At 39.0% G+C, this 18,966-nt stretch overlaps 1 protein-coding gene across 1 annotated transcript; it reads right to left on the bottom strand.

Annotated features, from left to right (window-relative positions):
• Nucleotides 1-1,281: 1,281 nt before the first annotated feature.
• On the bottom strand, nt 1,282-17,512 carry LOC132556456 (glutamine synthetase-like). The gene is made up of 6 exons (XM_060220868.1): nt 17,335-17,512; nt 12,736-12,897; nt 12,178-12,324; nt 4,587-4,714; nt 3,983-4,182; nt 1,282-1,576 (listed from the first exon to the last, which is right to left on the bottom strand). Exons 1-6 carry the CDS (start codon nt 17,510-17,512, stop codon nt 1,282-1,284), a joined length of 1,110 nt encoding a protein of 369 aa, XP_060076851.1.
• Between the last annotated feature and the right edge of the window lie 1,454 nt (nt 17,513-18,966).

The following is an 18,966-nucleotide window of genomic DNA, read 5'->3' as shown; positions in this document are numbered from 1 at the left end:
GTTACGCCCATTATAGTTCTCTGTACTAGAGATCGTAACCTCTGGAGTACCGATAAGCTAGATATAAATAGCCCTAGTGCTGATAAAACATAGGGTGAGCAAAATTAGCATTTAGTTTATGTAAATAAGATTACGTACCAGGGATAGACAGAACGGGGAGAGATTTTTTATCCTTCGTAAAAACTTACGACACGCAGAGTACGTTCATTGGGCAGAATATGGAGTAAGTCTATCAGAGTTGTTTCCCTTGTTTATTGCAGCGATAGGATGTGAAAACCAATTAACCTGACAATATAGGTTCCTAGTATTTGTTGAAAAGAGAAGGAATCGTTCTATAATACCATATTCAAATTTTCAAAAATAAGAGTTTAGAATTGGACTTTTCGGCATTTTTTAAAAGTTAGATTTGGTGCGTGTAACGGTCAAGTGAAATAAATAAAAATAGAATTTTCAGAAGATAAAGATGATTTATTTCTTAACGACAAAGTAGATGTAAAGTCAAGGGCAAAAAATCTTAGACTTTCTTCTGTATATAACATCATAGAAAAATATTATCAAAATATATTAAGGTATTCTGAATAACAAAATACACAAAATTCCGATAGTGATATTTATAAATAGAAGATAATCTTTTTATATATAAAAAATAACATTAGGATGAAGCATGGCAAGATGACAACACTATATTGAAATTGATATGTTCATGGACGTCAACCAATCTGAATCCAATTAGACTCGGCAAGGACAAGTCTTATTTTAATCTGTTTGGTGTGTTAATTAAATGTAACAAATGGAGTATTTAAATGTATCAAATCGATTTTGATACGAATTAAATTAGTATCAAAAGATATCATCACCTCCGTAAACAGTATAAGAAATTTATTATAGATAAATATCATAATATGTGTATTGGTGATAAAGGTTGTAAAGTTAAAATAAATCCATAACGTACCAGTACATACAGTCAAACCTGTACTAACGACCGCCTTCATATAACGACCCCCTGCTCATAACGACCATATTTGAACCGGCCCTTGAGATTTACTATATATTTGCACCTTTTATAGCGACCCCCTGCTTGACGCGACCGCTATATTCACTAGTTTTCGGAAGTTTTTCCATTCATTTTTGACAAGTGTCAGTAGTAATGAATGTACCATATTCAACCAACTGGTACGTAAAAAAATATTTTTTCTATCTTATTTTTTTTTATCATTTCATTAATTTCCTAAATAACAGCTGCATATTTAAAATACAAGTTTTTTTTCTTATTAACAGAGTTCAATCTGTCTCGTCTAGAATGGTAGTTCTGACTAGAAGTTCAGTTACTCGGTAGGGATCACAGTTTGAAGATGGTCGTCGATCTTCCAGGTATCCCTGGTTATCGGCTGCCACCTGGCGGGGTATCCGGATACTGGCCCCTCTATTGGCGACACCTGCCGAAAACGCATCTATATGAGCCGTTTCGTGCAGTCCGGTTAATCTTCGGGCATTGTCGGCACCATCCGTAGGATCGTATCCTTTGATATGTGTCTTGTGTCTTTTTTCCAGTTTTGGGATCGCTTCTTCTATATGTCTGAAAAATTAAACAATCTCATGAAGACAATGATGGTGCAAACGAATATCAACACGCTGGTCATAGCGACGACATCATCATCATAGTGTGTTTAGACTGATGCCAAAATAAACTCGCATTTTTTTTGACAAAGAAGCTTAACGAGGCAGCACACAATACACAACGTCATTTTAGCAAATAAAATCAACTCGCGTCTTCAGACCGTCAAAAGTACAGAGAGAATACAATAAACGTAACGAGACAACACACACTGATGTAACGTAATGAGACAACACACACTGATGTAACGTAACGAGACAACACACACTGATGTAACGTAACGAGACAACACACACTGATGTAACGTAACGAGACTACACACATTGATGTAACGTAACGAGACACACACTGATGAAACGTAACGAGACAACACACACTGATGTAACGTAACGAGACTACACACACTGATGTAACGTAACGAGACAACACACACTGATGTAACGTAACGAGACAACACACACTGATGTAACGTAACGAGACAACACACTGATATAACGTAACGAGACAACACACACTGATGTAACGCAATGAGACAACGCACACTGATATAACGTAACGAGACTACACACTGATGTAACGTAAAGAGGCAACACACACTGATGTAACGCAACACACACTGCTGATGTAACGTAACGAGACAACACACACTGATGTAACGTAACGAGACAACACACTGATATAACGTAACGAGACAACACACACTGATGTAACGTAACGAGACAACACACACTGATGTAACGTAACGAGACTACACACACTGATGTAACGTAACGAGACAACACACACTGATGTAACGTAACGAGACAACACACACTGATGTAACGGAACGAGACAACACACACTGATGTAACGGAACGAGACAACACACACTGATGTAACGTAACGAGACAACACACACCGATGCAACGTAACGAGACAACACACACAGATGTAACGTAACGAGACAACACACACTGATGTAACGTAGCGAGACAACACAGTGATGTAACGTAGCGGGACAACACAGTGATGTAACGCAACGAGACAACACAGTGGTGTAACGCAACGAGACAACACATACTGATATAACGTAACGAGACAACACACACTGATGTAACGCAATGAGACAACGCACACTGATATAACGTAACGAGACTACACACTGATGTAACGTAACGAGACAACACACACTGATGTAACGCAATGAGACAACGCACACTGATATAACGTAACGAGACTACACACTGATGTAACGTAACGAGACAACACACACTGATGTAACGTAACGAGACAACACACACTGATGTAACGTAACGAGACAACACACACTGATGTAACGCAACGAGACAACGCATTGATGTAACGTAATGAGACAAAACACACTGATGTAACGTAACAAGACAAAACACACTGATGTAACGCAACGAGACAACACATACTGATATAACGTAACGAGACAACACACACTGATGTAACGCAATGAGACAACGCACACTGATATAACGTAACGAGACTACACACTGATGTAACGTAAAGAGGCAACACACACTGATGTAACGTAACGAGACAACACACACTGATGTAACGTAACGAGACAACACACACTGATGTAAGGTAACGAGACAACACACTGATGTAACGTAACGAGACAACACATACTGATATAACAATTAGACAACACACTGATATAACGTAACGAGACAACATACAGATGTAACGTAACGAGACAACACACATTGATGTAACGTAACGAGACAACACACTGATGTAACGTAATGAGACAACACACACTGATGTAACGTAACGAGACAACACATACTGATATAACGTAAAGAGACAACACACACTGATGTAACGCAACGAGACAACGCACTGATATAACGTAACGAGACTACACACTGATGTAACGTAAAGAGGCAACACACACTGATGTAACGTAACGAGACAACACACACTGATGTAACGTAACGAGACAACACACACTGATGTAACGTAACGAGAAAACACACTGATATAACGTAACGAGACAACACACACTGATGTAACGTAACGAGACAACACACACTGATGTAACGTAATGAGACAACACACACTGATGTAACGTAACGAGACAACACACACTGATTTAACGTAACGAGACAACACACTAATGTAACGTAACGAGACAACACACACTGATTTAACGTAACGAGACAACACACTGATGTAACGTAAAGAGGCAACACACACTGATGTAACGTAACGAGACAACACACACTGATGTAACGTAACGAGACAACACACACTGATGTAACGTAACGAGACAACACACACTGATGTAACACAAGGGGACAACACACTGACCATCTAAAGCGAATTGATTCCTGTGATCGATTTTACAATAGTTACCGTAGTCCGTCCTTTTCCCTCATAGCTATTGTACTGTAGTTACAATGTGCCCCGGAACCATTCCAGTTCCCAGTGATAGGTTTAGGGTCAAGGGTCACAATGACTCCAAAGTCTTCAGCGACCCGGTCCATGATGTAACGAGCAATCCATAGGTGGTCCCCCATCTCCATTCCTTCACAAGGTCCCACCTGGTATTCCCACTGGAACATGCGGAAACATTTGATACTTCAACTATCTACTGCAAAATCCACATTACAGGCTCTGACTGACCATCGTTCTAGTTAGAAGGAATTCATTTAATTTTGTTACCTGAGCTGTGGAGCTAATATATTTCTCATGTTGTCGTATACGTGTTTCAAAGTAGGTACAGGACCTTGCAATTAAGCAGTGCTGACGGTCCACCTGTTCTCGCCAATGCACGCGTTTCATTTATCGGTGTGGGGTGGGAATTGGTACTTCGTGAGAATAGGTCGGTGACCAGTCCTGGTATAACGGATTTGGCTTGAGAATAAATTGAATAAAGCAGGTCGATTTTACACTATACTGAAATGATATACCAAAATGCATTGTAGTAAGTCAAGAAACAGTGACGTCAACGACTCACCTGTCCAGGCATCACCTCGGCGTTACAACCAGCTATTTTAATTCCTGCGTAAAGACATGCGCGGTAATGTGCCTCAACGATATCCCTTCCGTACACCTTGTTGGCCCCAACTCCACAGTAGTAAGGCCCTGTCAACAACAACAACAACATCAAAAATTGCATTTATCTCTTATTTTGTGAAAGTCTGTCTCAATTATACACATACTGATGTGCGAGCAATGGAGGGCACAAACAATAATTAATACATATCCAAATATTTTTAACGATGTTAGCAAATTATCAGATTATTTTACAGGTGATCAATTATCCCCTAAAACTAGAAAAGGTTGATATGGGAGACAGTATCAGGAAGATACAAGAAATTATAAACGCCACAGCGGATTTGCAAGGAACATGCCGCATTCCGGAACACTAGATTCTACATATCGTTCCTGTATGAAAAAATACTTCGGTTCGTTTCATTACATATGTTTCACATGTAATTATGATGTTCTTCGTAAAAATCATGTTAAATATTAATGAATAGATACTGACTTCAGGTGAGGTGCCCTACATAGCACGTGAGGGAGGGGGCATTCGAGTCATATACCATTAAAGAGACGCGTTCAAACATACCAAACTGACACAGGAGTTCGAAGTCTTATGTTCATATTTGTTCTTAATTTAACATGAATGTCGAATTTATTTGTATAACGCTTGTAAACAAGGAAGTCGTCATGACGGAGACGAACTTTACACTTTCTCCAACTAAGACAGCATCTGGTTTTATATAACTCAACATTTTGACACTATGGGACGAAGACTCAAGTTTCCCATCATATCTAATTAGGACTCTACCACCTATCCGTCCAAAAGTGCCTATATTGTTATAGCAGGTAGGCAATCCTGATAGACGAACAGGCAAAATACATTGTACAATGTATATATGTATGCCAACTGTAGGTGCCCTAATCCGATTGTGACATTTCGTATTTTTCATAAAACCAGCGCGGAAAAGGAATGTCGACATAATTGGTGCTAGTATTTCTTGCCGGAAAATAAAACATACATGTCCTGATATTTATACATGACTTTTCCTTGTTGTCTGTTCAAGAAGTTAAACTATATGCGATGTATGATTCCAATAGGTCCAGTCTTTAAATTCATTTATCTGACTTTTAATCAATTGCTGTAAATACCATCCTGTCGGTATGATGTATGATGCAGGGCCTCTCCCTTAATATGGATGTCAAGGTTATGTAATTCATATTGGTTGATATTGACATATTCGAAATAACCTCGCGAAATCTTTCCAGCTAACAAAAATAGACTTTATGGAGAGTAGGAAAAACATCAGTAAATATTCAGTTCTGGACAAAACGTTATAACGCAATTCATAGTATATTATACCTTATGTGGAGAGAGAGAGAGAGAGAGAGAGAGAGAGAGAGAGAGAGAGAGAGAGAGAGAGAGAGAGAGAGAGAGAGAGAGAGAGAGAGAGAGAGAGAGAGAGAGAGAGAGAGAGAGAGAGAGAGAGAGAGAGAGAGAGAGAGAGAGAGAGAGAGAGAGAGAGAGAGAGAGAGAGAGAGAGAGAGAGAGAGAGAGAGAGAGAGAGAGAGAGAGAGAGAGAGAGAGAGAGAGAGGAGAGAGAGAGAGAGAGAGAGAGAGAGAGAGAGAGAGAGAGAGAGAGAGAGAGAGAGAGAGAGAGAGAGAGAGAGAGAGAGAGAGAGAGAGAGAGAGAGAGAGAGAGAGAGAGAGAATCTAGTAAGTAATATCGACGGTCCAATATTGTTACTGGATCCTAACAAAACAAATGTTCGTTGGATGCGAATTACTGGAATAGACATATGATCAATGAAGTAATAACATCAGTGCAAATGTCAACTTTTTGAGGCAACCTCCCCCTTTATCAAGACGCAACATTACTCAAATGCATCCCATGGACCTGGTATCTGAAAGTTAGGCACTTTATGTTTTGTAAGTTCTAGAATGTGTTTTTATCATTTCGGGTACGGACTATGTTCGATAAGACCGAGAGGATGAATAATTTACAGTCAATATTAGGCGAGACTATGTTCGTTTGTTTATAAGTCAGTGAATTGCAGAACTCGATATCAGCTCAAAATATTATCAGATTTGTCGTGATCTCGTGTTCATTATTGACTGGTTCACGTGTATATCCTTGTTCGAAAGTACACTTGAATCAGTCAGCCGTGGTGAACACGAGGTCATGTTGTGATCGAGAAGTGTTTCCCTTGAGATTTTAATATATAAAGGATGCTAACTACCAACCGCGTAAGATCTGACGGGTAGCACGTGCTCTCCTAGTACTATCGGGTTATTCTCTATTTGTCCATTTTTTTTTACATATATAAAGATTTAATGGGAAATGTTGTTTCTCTCCTTTATAGGAAAACTGATAGCTACACACTCCATACAATATGTTATATAAATCACATAACACAAATTTCAGAAAAAATACAGTACCAAACGAATGTATATGGAATATCTTTACCAATAAAAAAGTTCGTTTTTTTATCCATAAACTGTGTTATTGTCCATACATTGATAGATTTGTTTGTAAGAATTCTTAGTGGAAATATACGGAAGTGAGTGTTTCATACCGGTCAAAAACTGGGTCACAGTTTCAAACTCTACCAAGGCTTCGTCATGGGAGATTAACATGTGTACGGTAATAATGTATTCATCGTTTTCGCTCTAATAATTTTTATATAACACTGACATACTGGGACACATTTCTTAGGTCATGGTTGTAAACATGGCATCGATGTGGCTATGTGCGTGATCTTTGGAAGGCCAAATAGAAATTAAGTGTGTGCAACCTTAATGTTATACTTTTCTGTCTCGCATGGAAATGATGAATGGAAATTACCAAGATCCGTGAACTTTGCATCCAGTGAAGGTTGTGTAACAAATTAAGGTTAACGTTTATAGATCGTAGCGCAAAAGATTTGTAATTTTTGTGACACGTCATGAACCAGATCTATGTGAGATCAAGAAATCCAGAGATGAACACTAGTAGTTGACACATCTTTGTAATGGCAACCATAAACGTCCTTCTAGTTTTTCATTTGTTTAGAAACGCAAATCTTTATTCGTAAATATATATATATTAAGTATATATTTCTTTTATAGCTATCTTTACGGTAACGTGCATGTTTGTCCAACGAGTCCCTATATAGAATTTCTGTTTTCAGTGACCTGATGACTATGTAGAATTTCTGTTTTCAGTGACCTGATGACTATGTAGAATTTCTGTTTTCAGTGACCTGGTGCCTATGTAGAATTTCTGTTTTCAGTGACCTGATGACTATGTAGAGTTTCTGTTTTCAGTGACCTGATGACTATGTAGAATTACTGTTTTCAGTGACCCAGTGACCTGGTGCCTATGTAGAATTTCTGTTTTCAGTGACCTGATGACTATGTAGAATTTCTGTTTTCAGTGACCTGATGACTATGTAGAATTTCTGTTTTCAGTGGCCTGGTGCCTATGTAGAATTTCTGTTTTCAATGACCTGATGACTATGTAGAGTTTCTGTTTTCAGTGACCTGATGACTATGTAGAATTACTGTTTTCAGTGACCCAATGATTATGTAGAATTTCTGTTTTCAGTGACCTGATGACTATGTAGAATTTCTGTTTTCAGTGACTCAGTGACCTGATGACTATGTAGAATTTCTGTTTTCAGTGACCCGGTGACTATGTAGAATTTCTGTTTTCAGTGACCCAGGGACCTGGTGACTATGTAGAATTTCTGTTTTCAATGACCTGGTGACTATGTAGAATTTCTGTTTTCAGTGACCGAGTGACCCGATGACTATGTAGAATTTCTGTTTTCAGTGACCTGATGACTATGTAGAATTTCTGTTTTCAGTGACCTGGTGACTATGTAGAATTTCTGTTTTCAGTGACCCAGTGACCTGATGACTATGTAGAATTTCTGTTTTCAGTGACCTGGTGACTATGTATAATTTCTGTTTTCAGTGACCCAGTGACCTGATGACTATGTAGAATTTCTGTTTTCAGTGACCCAGTGACCCGATGACTATGTAGAATTTCTGTTTTCAGTGACCTGGTGACTATGTAGAATTTCTGTTTTCAGTGACCCAGTGACCTGGTGACTATGTAGAATTTCTGTTTTCAGTGACCTGGTGACTATGTAGAATTTCTGTTTTCAGTGACTCAGTGACCTGATGACTATGTAGAATTTCTGTTTTCAGTGACCCAGTGACCTGGTGACTATGTAGAATTTCTGTTTTCAGTGACCTGATGACTATGTAGAATTTCTGTTTTCAGTGACCTGGTGACTATGTATAATTTCTGTTTTCAGTGACCCAGTGACCTGGTGACTATGTAGAATTTCTGTTTTCAGTGACCTGATGACTATGTAGAATTTCTGTTTTCAGTGACCTGATGACTATGTAGAATTTCTGTTTTCAGTGACCTGGTGACTATGTAGAATTTCTGTTTTCAGTGACCCAGTGACCTGGTGACTATGTAGAATTTCTGTTTTCAGTGACCCAGTGACCTGATGACTATGTAGAATTTCTGTTTTCAGTGACCCTGTGACCTGGTGCCTATGTAGAATTTCTGTTTTCAGTGACCCAGTGACCTGGTGCCTATGTAGAATTTCTGTTTTCAGTGACCCAGTGACCTGGTGACTATGTAGAATTTCTGTTTTCAGTGACCCAGTGACCTGGTGACTATGTAGAATTTCTGTTTTCAGTGACCCAGTGACCTGGTGACTATGTAGAATTTCTGTTTTCAGTGACCCAGTGACCTGGTGACTATGTAGAATTTCTGTTTTCAGTGACCCAGTGACCTGGTGACTATGTAGAATTTCTGTTTTCAGTGACCCAGTGACCTGATGACTATGTAGAATTTCTGTTTTCAGTGACTGAGACTACTTTCAGATAAACCCAGTTACACACTTGCACCAGGACGAGGAAGAACCTGACTATCACATATAAATGTCACAGTTGAAGTTCCACTGGTACTTGTAATTGATGCTGACTTTGTGTTATCTCTGGATTTTTTTCTAATGACTTTTCTCTCCAAAACTACTCAGATTCAATCGATACAGTGCCAACGTGGCCGAATATTTGTCATCACCACTTCAGTGACAGATAAACTACAGAAAAGTGAGAAATTTCGTTCAGGTTATGAAATTAACCCAGATTTGTGATTGTCTACCAGAGCAGGCATGTGTTGTACTCCTCGCTTCCTCAGTCTATCTGCCCGATGTGTTACTGTCATTGGTTGTGTCCTGCAGAAGTGCAGGGGTTAACATGACCTTATTGTGTATAACATGAAAGGGAGATAACTGTATGTACACTACAGGCCTAGTTGTCTGAAGGCAGTTAGTGCTGATGTACCAGAAGATGAGTCACACTTGTGGGTAAATGAGGTTGGATATATTAGGGTTTATCCGAGCCAATCATGTAAGACTTAATTCAGTGCTCCGTCAGATAACAATCCATATAAACACCACCAGCAAAACATACCACATTAAATGTAAATTTAATAGGGTTTATCGGTTAAACATGAACTATGTAATTTTGGATTTAATCATATCTGATTAAACCAAAATGTATCTAATGAGAATACTTTTTTTGCAAACGTACACGCAACGTGTGCATGACGTATTTATTCAAGAGTTGTGTATATATTTGGTATTCAGTTTCACCTTAGTTAGCCCATTAATGTTAGATAAAAAACAATTACTGAGTCAATTTCGCATGCAAGGACACAATCTTAACATTGAACTAGGTCGTTAAAATAACATTCCCAGAAGTCAGAGAATTTGTACAGTTTGTGATCAAAATGATATTGAGGATGAAATACATTTTGTACTACTTTGTCCTACATATTCTGATTTAAGAAGTAGATACATTAAAAAGTACTATTATCGCCATCCAACTGTCTATAAACTAATAGAATTATTTTCCTGTAAAAGTGTGAAGGTTTTAAACAAACTTGGTAAATATCTTTTGCATGCTACACATAAAAGGGAAAACTCTCCTCGGTCAATAATTGTTATTATGTTGGAATAATTTCTGAAAAATTACTGTTGTTGGATTAAATGTAATAGACCTCTAATGTTCGTTAATTGCATACTGAAATATACTTTAAACAAACCCTTCGTGTATTTTTGGATAATTTAATTTCTGTAGTGGTGTTGCATTTGTGTTACCGAATTTCATAACGTCATGTTTATTGCTATGTTGTTTGTTTACGAATATTTGCTACAGTGTTTCTGTCATGCTGTAATGAACGAAACGTCTGGACATAATTATGTCTTCGTATAGAATTGTCCTCCGCCATCTTGTACGTTAATTAAGAATTTGACACAATTAATTATGTATATATATACAAATTCTACAACGTCCCCCTGACAACCATTCAGAATGTCGGCGTCCATGACATCTTTCTCGACAACCATTCATGTCTTTAACAAGATCTCGAGTTCCATAGCATCCCCCAAATTGTTCTGTTGCTTTCCTCACAACAGGAGCTGGGCCCATACTAGCTTATCACATTCAGTTGTTTGTTTTAGTTTACACACTTCAGTAGTTGTATCGTTTACATTTGACAATTTCTGTTGTAAACAGTTAACAAAAATGTACCTGATGCTTTGGGCTATGATACACACTGATGTAGCGGAAAGTGTCTCGCTGTGATTAAAAAAAATCTTGTAATTTACTGTACACATTTAAATTCTTTTGAAAGAAGTAAAATGTGTACAGTGCAGATAGAAAGGACAATCAGTCGACTGTTAAAGCATACATCTTTATACTGTATCTGAGAGCAACAGTTGGCAGTCTGAACGATATCGCTGGCCATTATGTTCTCTCGACCAAAACGACTCTGGACCGAGACCATACCCAAGAGCACTGGAGGTGCGGAGAGCCACATTGGGCATGACTTTTTCATGGCTTTAAGGCTATATCTTGGCTTGAGGATTATCACTGCACCTGAAACTGTTTTTTTTCTAGGATACCACTCGAGAACAGAAAAGGAAACTCATTGTTTTTTTTTCTATTAGCCATTATCAAAACCAAAACGACCCGAATTTTGTTCAGGTCAATTACGCAGAGATTCACAAGACATGCGGCAACACGACAAAAAACATTCACATAAAATGCAACGTCACCGTTTTTGATCTTACGTTCATTATCTTCAAGCCAGTGATGTGTGGCAGCTTAAGATACATCATATACAAATCAGCTTGATATTGAGTTTTGTAAGTTTATGCACGAGTTGTCACTGATTGAATCTCCAGGGACTATCGAGTACTTTGTATCACAGGAACTTGGCACGGATTTCCAATCCTTGGACTATATATATATATATAATAGTGACAAGGTCACTATGATAAGTATATATGGTCCATGGGTGGGAAATTCGTGCCAGATGCTTATGGTTTGAATAGTTTGGAGTGTTGATGAGGTTTATTGAGATATGGATGTTACCGAGACATCTGCGTTAGGGGAAACGATATAAGATACGGGGGCAAGGGCAGTCAGATATTTATTTACCCTGGGGTCGGGAAATTCAGACTAGATACCTATATGAGTACAATGTAGTTACCCTGGGGTCCTGGGAAACCATTCTTCGGCCAGCCGTATGGATGTCCATCACTGTCCAAGAGGATGTATTCCTGTTCTATTCCGAACCATGGTCTGGAAGACTTGACCATCTCCATGGCAGCAAGACAGGTGTGACGGTGGTTCGTCTCTGTTAATTCAGGAACAAATGTTATGGTAAAGTATCACTGTTACCTTGGTAACATATACAACTGTACAAACAGGAAGTGTAACCAGGGCAACATACAAACAAGGATAAATGTTATGGTAACATACCACTGTTACCTTGGTAACATATACAACTGTACAAACAGGAAGTGTAACCATAGCAACATACAAACAAGGATAAATGTTATGGTAACGTATCACTGTTACCCTGGTAACATATACAACTGTACAACAGGAAGTGTTACCATAATAAACATAAAAACAGGAACAAATGTTATGGCAACAGACCGCGGAATTCAATAAGTAATTTTTTATTACTGACTTTGTCCAAAAATATGGAAAATATTTTATACTGTTAAAACTGTAGTATGAAATATGATACATGTATGCGTACCAGCCGGCAGATCGTTGTATTTGTACACATCACAGAGACACAGTTTGTTATTTCCCATCCTGAAGGGGTCAGGGAAAAGGGCCACAGGATGCAGGTACATGTCTGAGTTTGATCCCTCTGACTGACCCGTGCTTGATCCGTCAAAGTTCCATACCGGACAATCTGTAACAAGAGATGCTTACTATAGAACGATCAGGACAACAAAAGCTGTGGAATATGGCGTATTATGTATGAATTACCAACAGCAAAACCAAAAGAGGTGGTATCATTATTTGGATAAAATCACAGTATCCTGATGACACATTACCTAGGGCACTGCCAATTCTCCTTTACACCTATCTAGGGCGTTGTCTATTCTCCATTACACCTACCTAGGGCGTTGCCTATCCTCCATTACACCTACCTAGGGCGTTGCCTATTCTCCGTTACACCGACCTAGGGCGTTGCCTTTTCTCCATTACACCTATCTAGGGCACTGCCTATTCTCCATTACACCTACCTAGGGCGTTGCCTATCCTCCATTACACCTACCTAGGGCGTTGCCTATTCTCCGTTACACCTACCTAGGGCGTTGCCTTTTCTCCATTACACCTATCTAGGGCGTTGCCTATTCTCAATTACACCTACCTAGGGCGTTGCCTATTCTCAATTACACCTACCTAGGGCACGGCCTATTCTCCATTTCACCTACCTAGGGCGTTGCCTATCCTCCATTACACCTACCTAGGGCGTTGCCTATTCTCCATTACACCTACCTAGGGCGTGGCCTATTCTCCATTACACCTACCTAGGGCGTGGCCTATTCTCCATTACACCTACCTAGGGCGTTGCCTATCCTCCATTACACCTACCTAGGGCGTTGCCTATTCTCCATTACACCTACCTAGGCTTTGCCTATTCTCTATTACACCTACCTAGGCTTTGCCTATCCTCCATTACACCTACCTAGGGCGTGGCCTATTCTCCATTACACCTACCTAGGGTGTTGCCTATCCTCCATTACACCTACCTAGGGCGTGTCCTATTCTCCATTACAATTTAACTAGGGCGTTGCCTATCCTCCATTACACTTAACCTATGGCGTTGCCTATTCTACATTACACCTACCTAGGGCGTGTCCTATTCTCCATTACACTTTACCTATTACGTTGCCTATCCTCCATTACACCTACTTAGGGCGTGGCCTATCCTCCATTACACCTACCTAGGGCGTGTCCTATCCTCCATTACACCTACCTAGGGCGTTGCCTATTCTCCATTACACTTTACCTAGGGCTTGTCCTATTCTCCATTACACCTACCTAGGGCGTGTCCTATTCTCCATTACACTTTACCTAGGGCGTGTCCTATTCTCCATTACACTTTACCTAAGGCGTGTCCTATCCTTCATTACACCTACCTAGGGCGTTGCCTATTCTCCATCAGTTGGCTACATGAAAGCTACGAGATATTATTGATATGTATTCAGATGTAGGTTTTTTCATTTTTGTAACACACGATCTCATCCTCAATCAGAAAAATAGATTCTTGATAATTTTCTAGTCATCGAGGTTACCATTAACATTCTACTGAGAAGATCATCCAGTATGAATTGGTGTTTTTTTAATAGTTCAATCTGCATGTGTCAAACAGGAAATCACTGTCGATAATGATATTTCTTTGTGATGATGTTCTGGAATGATATGAAAGACACACACTCTTTATATCTATGCTTTTATGCTGTATATTAATTTCATTAAATCAACCACTGTTCCGCGCATGTCTATTATGATTCCGATGCACTTGGTAACATCCGCGTAGTCACTGAAGCGCGCATACACAAGAGGTATACATCAAACACCGATAAGAATTACAGTTGTTGTGTCATTTGTATGAACAACGCTGCTCTTATTATAAAACTACCTTAACAACTCGCTAGCATCATTTATTAAGTTGCATGTAACATGCTGTGATTTTATTGTTATTGAGCAAAACCTTAATTTCACTGTTGAATGAATCTGAAATGTTTGATATGATAACGAATACAATCATATCTGGTTTTTGAACAACAAAACGCATGTATCATTACCAACCTGTTTATAAACAACACAGAAAACAAATCTATGTACAAATGATACCCACACCGGCAATCAGCCAGGCGACGAGAGCACATGTATTAGCTATATGAAGAGAATAAAACGACATGATCGCCCTATCTCCTGTTTTGGACTTGTAATAACAATATATACATATATGTAAAACACACTCAGCTTTCAAACAAATAACAAAAATTTTGATTGAGTATAAATGACGATAATGGAAGATACGGACAAATGATAACACGCCTTCTGTCGCCGCTATTCTTGTCCTTTTCACATAATCTATATGTTGTCATTGTGTTGTAGAATCCGAGTCGGAATTTTGATCTTAATCTTTGTTGTTTTATTCTGAATGTTTACTCTCGTCCTTGACACGGAATTTCTATGCCATTGTAGGTTTGAGTGGTTATTTTGTAATGTCAGTTCATCAAATGTTTCTACTTCGACAACCGTCACTACATCTGATGTTTCTACTTTAACACCCGTCAGTTCATCTGATGTTTTTAATTGGACACCCGTCAGTTCATCTGATGTTTTTAATTGGACACCCGTCAGTTCATCTGATGTTTTTAATTGGACACCCGTCTCAACATCTGATGTTTTTAATTGGACACCCGTCACTACATCTGATGTTTTTAATTGGACACCCGTCTCAACATCTGATGTTTTTAACTGGACACCCGTCACTACATCTGATGTCAAATCCGCATAATATCAGATGAGAAACGGAGAAATGACGACAGAACCACAAGTCAAAATCGGAGCATATCAACATTCTGCATCTCTCCTATTTGTTGTGTTGTGAGATTAAGCTTTTCGCAAGTACTTAATCATTGTAAAGAATGTCGTGGTATTCTCATTAAGTTTTGCAAACTTGCATTGATGTAGCTCTTAACTTACCTCGTCAAGCTTGGGATACAGCCTATCGGCGCGACGTCTGATGAGCGTATTTAAGTTCGCCATGATCAGTTTGATACATGCCGTCTTTTTCAGACTAATTGCACGAATCTTACAGATTACGCTTACTGTTTATAAGAAGATACCATAATCAACGTGGTAATAGCTTTATGTTTTAGTTTGACCTTTTCTTTCCACTTTTACATATCTGATGGTCTTCAGTCGGTACACAAATCACGTGATAGCCCTATCGTTATGTTAGAAGGTGTTAATAGGGAGTATGTTTACCTATTAAAGTAGCAATGGGTAATGAATACAAAATGTAACATGCTAAACAAGCACCGAATCTATGGTGAAGAGTGATCATCTGTCCGGCACAAACGGACAGCGAACCAATGGTGAAGAAACAGAATTTGTTCAGTACAAACGGACAGCGAACCAAAGGTGAAGAAACAGAATTTCTTCAGTACAAACGGACGGCGAACCAATGGTGAAGAAACAGAATTTGTTCAGTACAAACGGACAGCGAACCAATGGTGAAGAAACAGAATTTGTTAAGTACAAACGGACAGCGAACCAATGGTGAAGAAACAGAATTTGTTCAGTACAAACGGACAGCGAACCAATGGTGAAGAAACAGAATTTGTTCAGTACAAACGGACAGCGAACCAATGGTGAAGAAACAGAATTTGTTCAGTACAAACGGACAGCGAACCAATGGTGAAGAAACAGAATTTGTTCAGTACAAACGGACAGCGAACCAATGGTGAAGAAACAGAATTTGTTAAGTACAAACGGACAGCGAACCAATGGTGAAGAAACAGAATTTGTTCAGTACAAACGGACAGCGAACCAATGGTGAAGAAACAGAATTTGTTAAGTACAAACGGACAGCGAACCAATGGTGAAGAAACAGAATTTGTTAAGTACAAACGGACAGCGAACCAATGGTGAAGAAACAGAATTTGTTCAGTACAAACGGACAGCGAACCAATGGTGAAGAAACAGAATTTGTTCAGTACAAACAGCGACAATGGTACAGAAACGAATTTGTTCCTCAGTACATATACGGACATGCGAACCAATTTTTTTTGAAGAAACAGAATTTGTTCAGTACAAACGGACAGCGAACCGAAGGGGGAAATGAGAATTTGTCCAAGCCAAACGGGGGAAAACGATTACAACATCGTTATCCATGAATAAGATTCAATACTTTTGATGTATAGAGGTATAGGATAAACTGGTAGTTTATAAGGTAATCCCTCAATATAAACTCGTGGAAGGCGTTTGGTCCCTCGTTTTCGTAATATTCCGAAAACCAAAAAGGATAATTGCCACATAATGTGTATGTCATTTAAGTTTTTTTTAAAAACATGTTCTTTCTAATCATAACAGCGTACAATTACAAAACGGATATTGATCCGTGCTAACCACATAATATATACATTCATGTGAATACCAATTTTTTTAAAGTAAATGCATCATGTTTGTGTCAGTGTACAGCAAACTAGAATATATATATTTGTAGTTTCACCTTTTTATTCCAACCAAACAAACCGCACCAATAGGGACACTGACAAGCAAACCCTTGATCATAGCTAACGACCCTACATCTATTTGTTACCTTTCGGGCTTTGGGGTTCGAAGTCCATGGTTTTGCACTTGCTCCTGATGCCGACCCCCGTCCCATCGATCCAAACGTACTCCACCTGGACTGTCCTATCAGGCTGGGGGATGTCCAAATACCGGGACAACACCTGCTTGTCCGTGTTACTTCCGGAAAATGGGAGAACTGTCGCCATCTTGTGTGTTGTTCTAACTGTCTGAAATGAAGATCGACAATTCATAATACTTTGGAGATGGCAGAGATTTTATATTCAGTAGCATATATATGTACTCGCTGAGATATGTTTCTTCAGATTAACCTACTAAAGTCTGTATGTTTTGTTTCCGAAAACTTACAAAATCCATGGGGTTCTGTCGGAACCATTAGTACAGAATGCAATTGTTTCTTAAATAATCATCGAAACTTAGGAAAATATTGAATCCATGAGTTACTGTTCCTGCCTAACTAGGGTAAGACATTTGCAACGATCAATTTGGATTTTCTTCCGACGCCTCCTATGTTTCAATAACGTAGGCCTTCCCTGACGAATTCTAGCTAGAAGGATGAAACAGCTGTATGATGTAGCATCACTGACGAGTTCTAGCTAGAAGGATGAAACAGCTGTATGATGTAGCATCACTGACGAGTTCTAGCTAGAAGGATGAAACAGCTGTATGATGTAGCATCACTGACGAGTTCTAGCTAGAAGGATGAAACAGCTGTTTGATGTAGCATCACTGACGAGTTCTAGCTAGAAGGATGAAACAGCTGTATGATGTAGCATCACTGACGAGTTCTAGCTAGAAGGATGAAACAGCTGTATGATGTAGCATCACTGACGAGTTCTAGCTAGAAGGATGAAACAGCTGTATGATGTAGCATCACTGACGAGTTCTAGCTAGAAGGATGAAACAGCTGTATGATGTAGCATCACTGACGAGTTCTAGCTAGAAGGATGAAACAGCTGTATGATGTAGCATCACTGACGAGTTCTAGCTAGAAGGATGAAACAGCTGTATGATGTAGCATCACTGACGAGTTCTAGCTAGAAGGATGAAACAGCTGTATGATGTAGCATCACTGACGAGTTCTAGCTAGAAGGATGAAACAGCTGTATGATGTAGCATCACTGACGAGTTCTAGCTAGAAGGATGAAACAGCTGTATGATGTAGCATCACTGACGAGTTCTAGCTAGAAGGATGAAACAGCTGTATGATGTAGCATCACTGACGAGTTCTAGCTAGAAGGATGAAACAGCTGTATGATGTAGCATCACTGACGAGTTCTAGCTAGAAGGATGAAACAGCTGTATGATGTAGCATCACTGACGAGTTCTAGCTAGAAGGATGAAACAGCTGTATGATGTAGCATCACTGACGAGTTCTAGCTAGAAGGATGAAACAGCTGTATGATGTAGCATCACTGACGAGTTCTAGCTAGAAGGATGAAACAGCTGTATGATGTAGCATCACTGACGAGTTCTAGCTAGAAGGATGAAACAGCTGTATGTGGCTGTTTCATTATTTGACTCTAGCGTATCTTATTCAAAATTTGCATTGAAAGGTGCTATTTACTTTTTGTCTCTTCTACAATCTGAAAAAAAATTTTTTTTATCTTTTACATAAACACATAATACCTATCACGGACGC

Source organism: Ylistrum balloti, unplaced genomic scaffold, assembly GCF_031769215.1.
Source record: "Ylistrum balloti isolate Yb309-2 unplaced genomic scaffold, AGI_CSIRO_Ybal_v1 Utg370570, whole genome shotgun sequence".
Taxonomy (NCBI): Eukaryota; Metazoa; Mollusca; class Bivalvia; order Pectinida; family Pectinidae; genus Ylistrum; species Ylistrum balloti.
The sequence above is the reverse complement of the archived record's forward strand: the minus strand, read 5'-3'. Positions and strand labels throughout refer to the sequence as shown.

What these genes read in the sequence shown, in the direction of transcription:
- LOC132556456 (XM_060220868.1), bottom strand. Translation starts at nt 17,512, where the DNA reads ATGGCGACAGTTCTCCCATTTTCCGGAAGTAACACGGACAAGCAGGTG. An exon ending in ATACAACGATCTGCCGGCTG is followed by an intron (nt 12,325 to 12,735) that starts GTACGCATACAT and finishes CTGAATTAACAG; the next exon opens with AGACGAACCACCGTCACACC. An exon ending in TGGTTTCCCAGGACCCCAGG is followed by an intron (nt 4,715 to 12,177) that starts GTAACTACATTG and finishes TGTTGTTGACAG; the next exon opens with GGCCTTACTACTGTGGAGTT.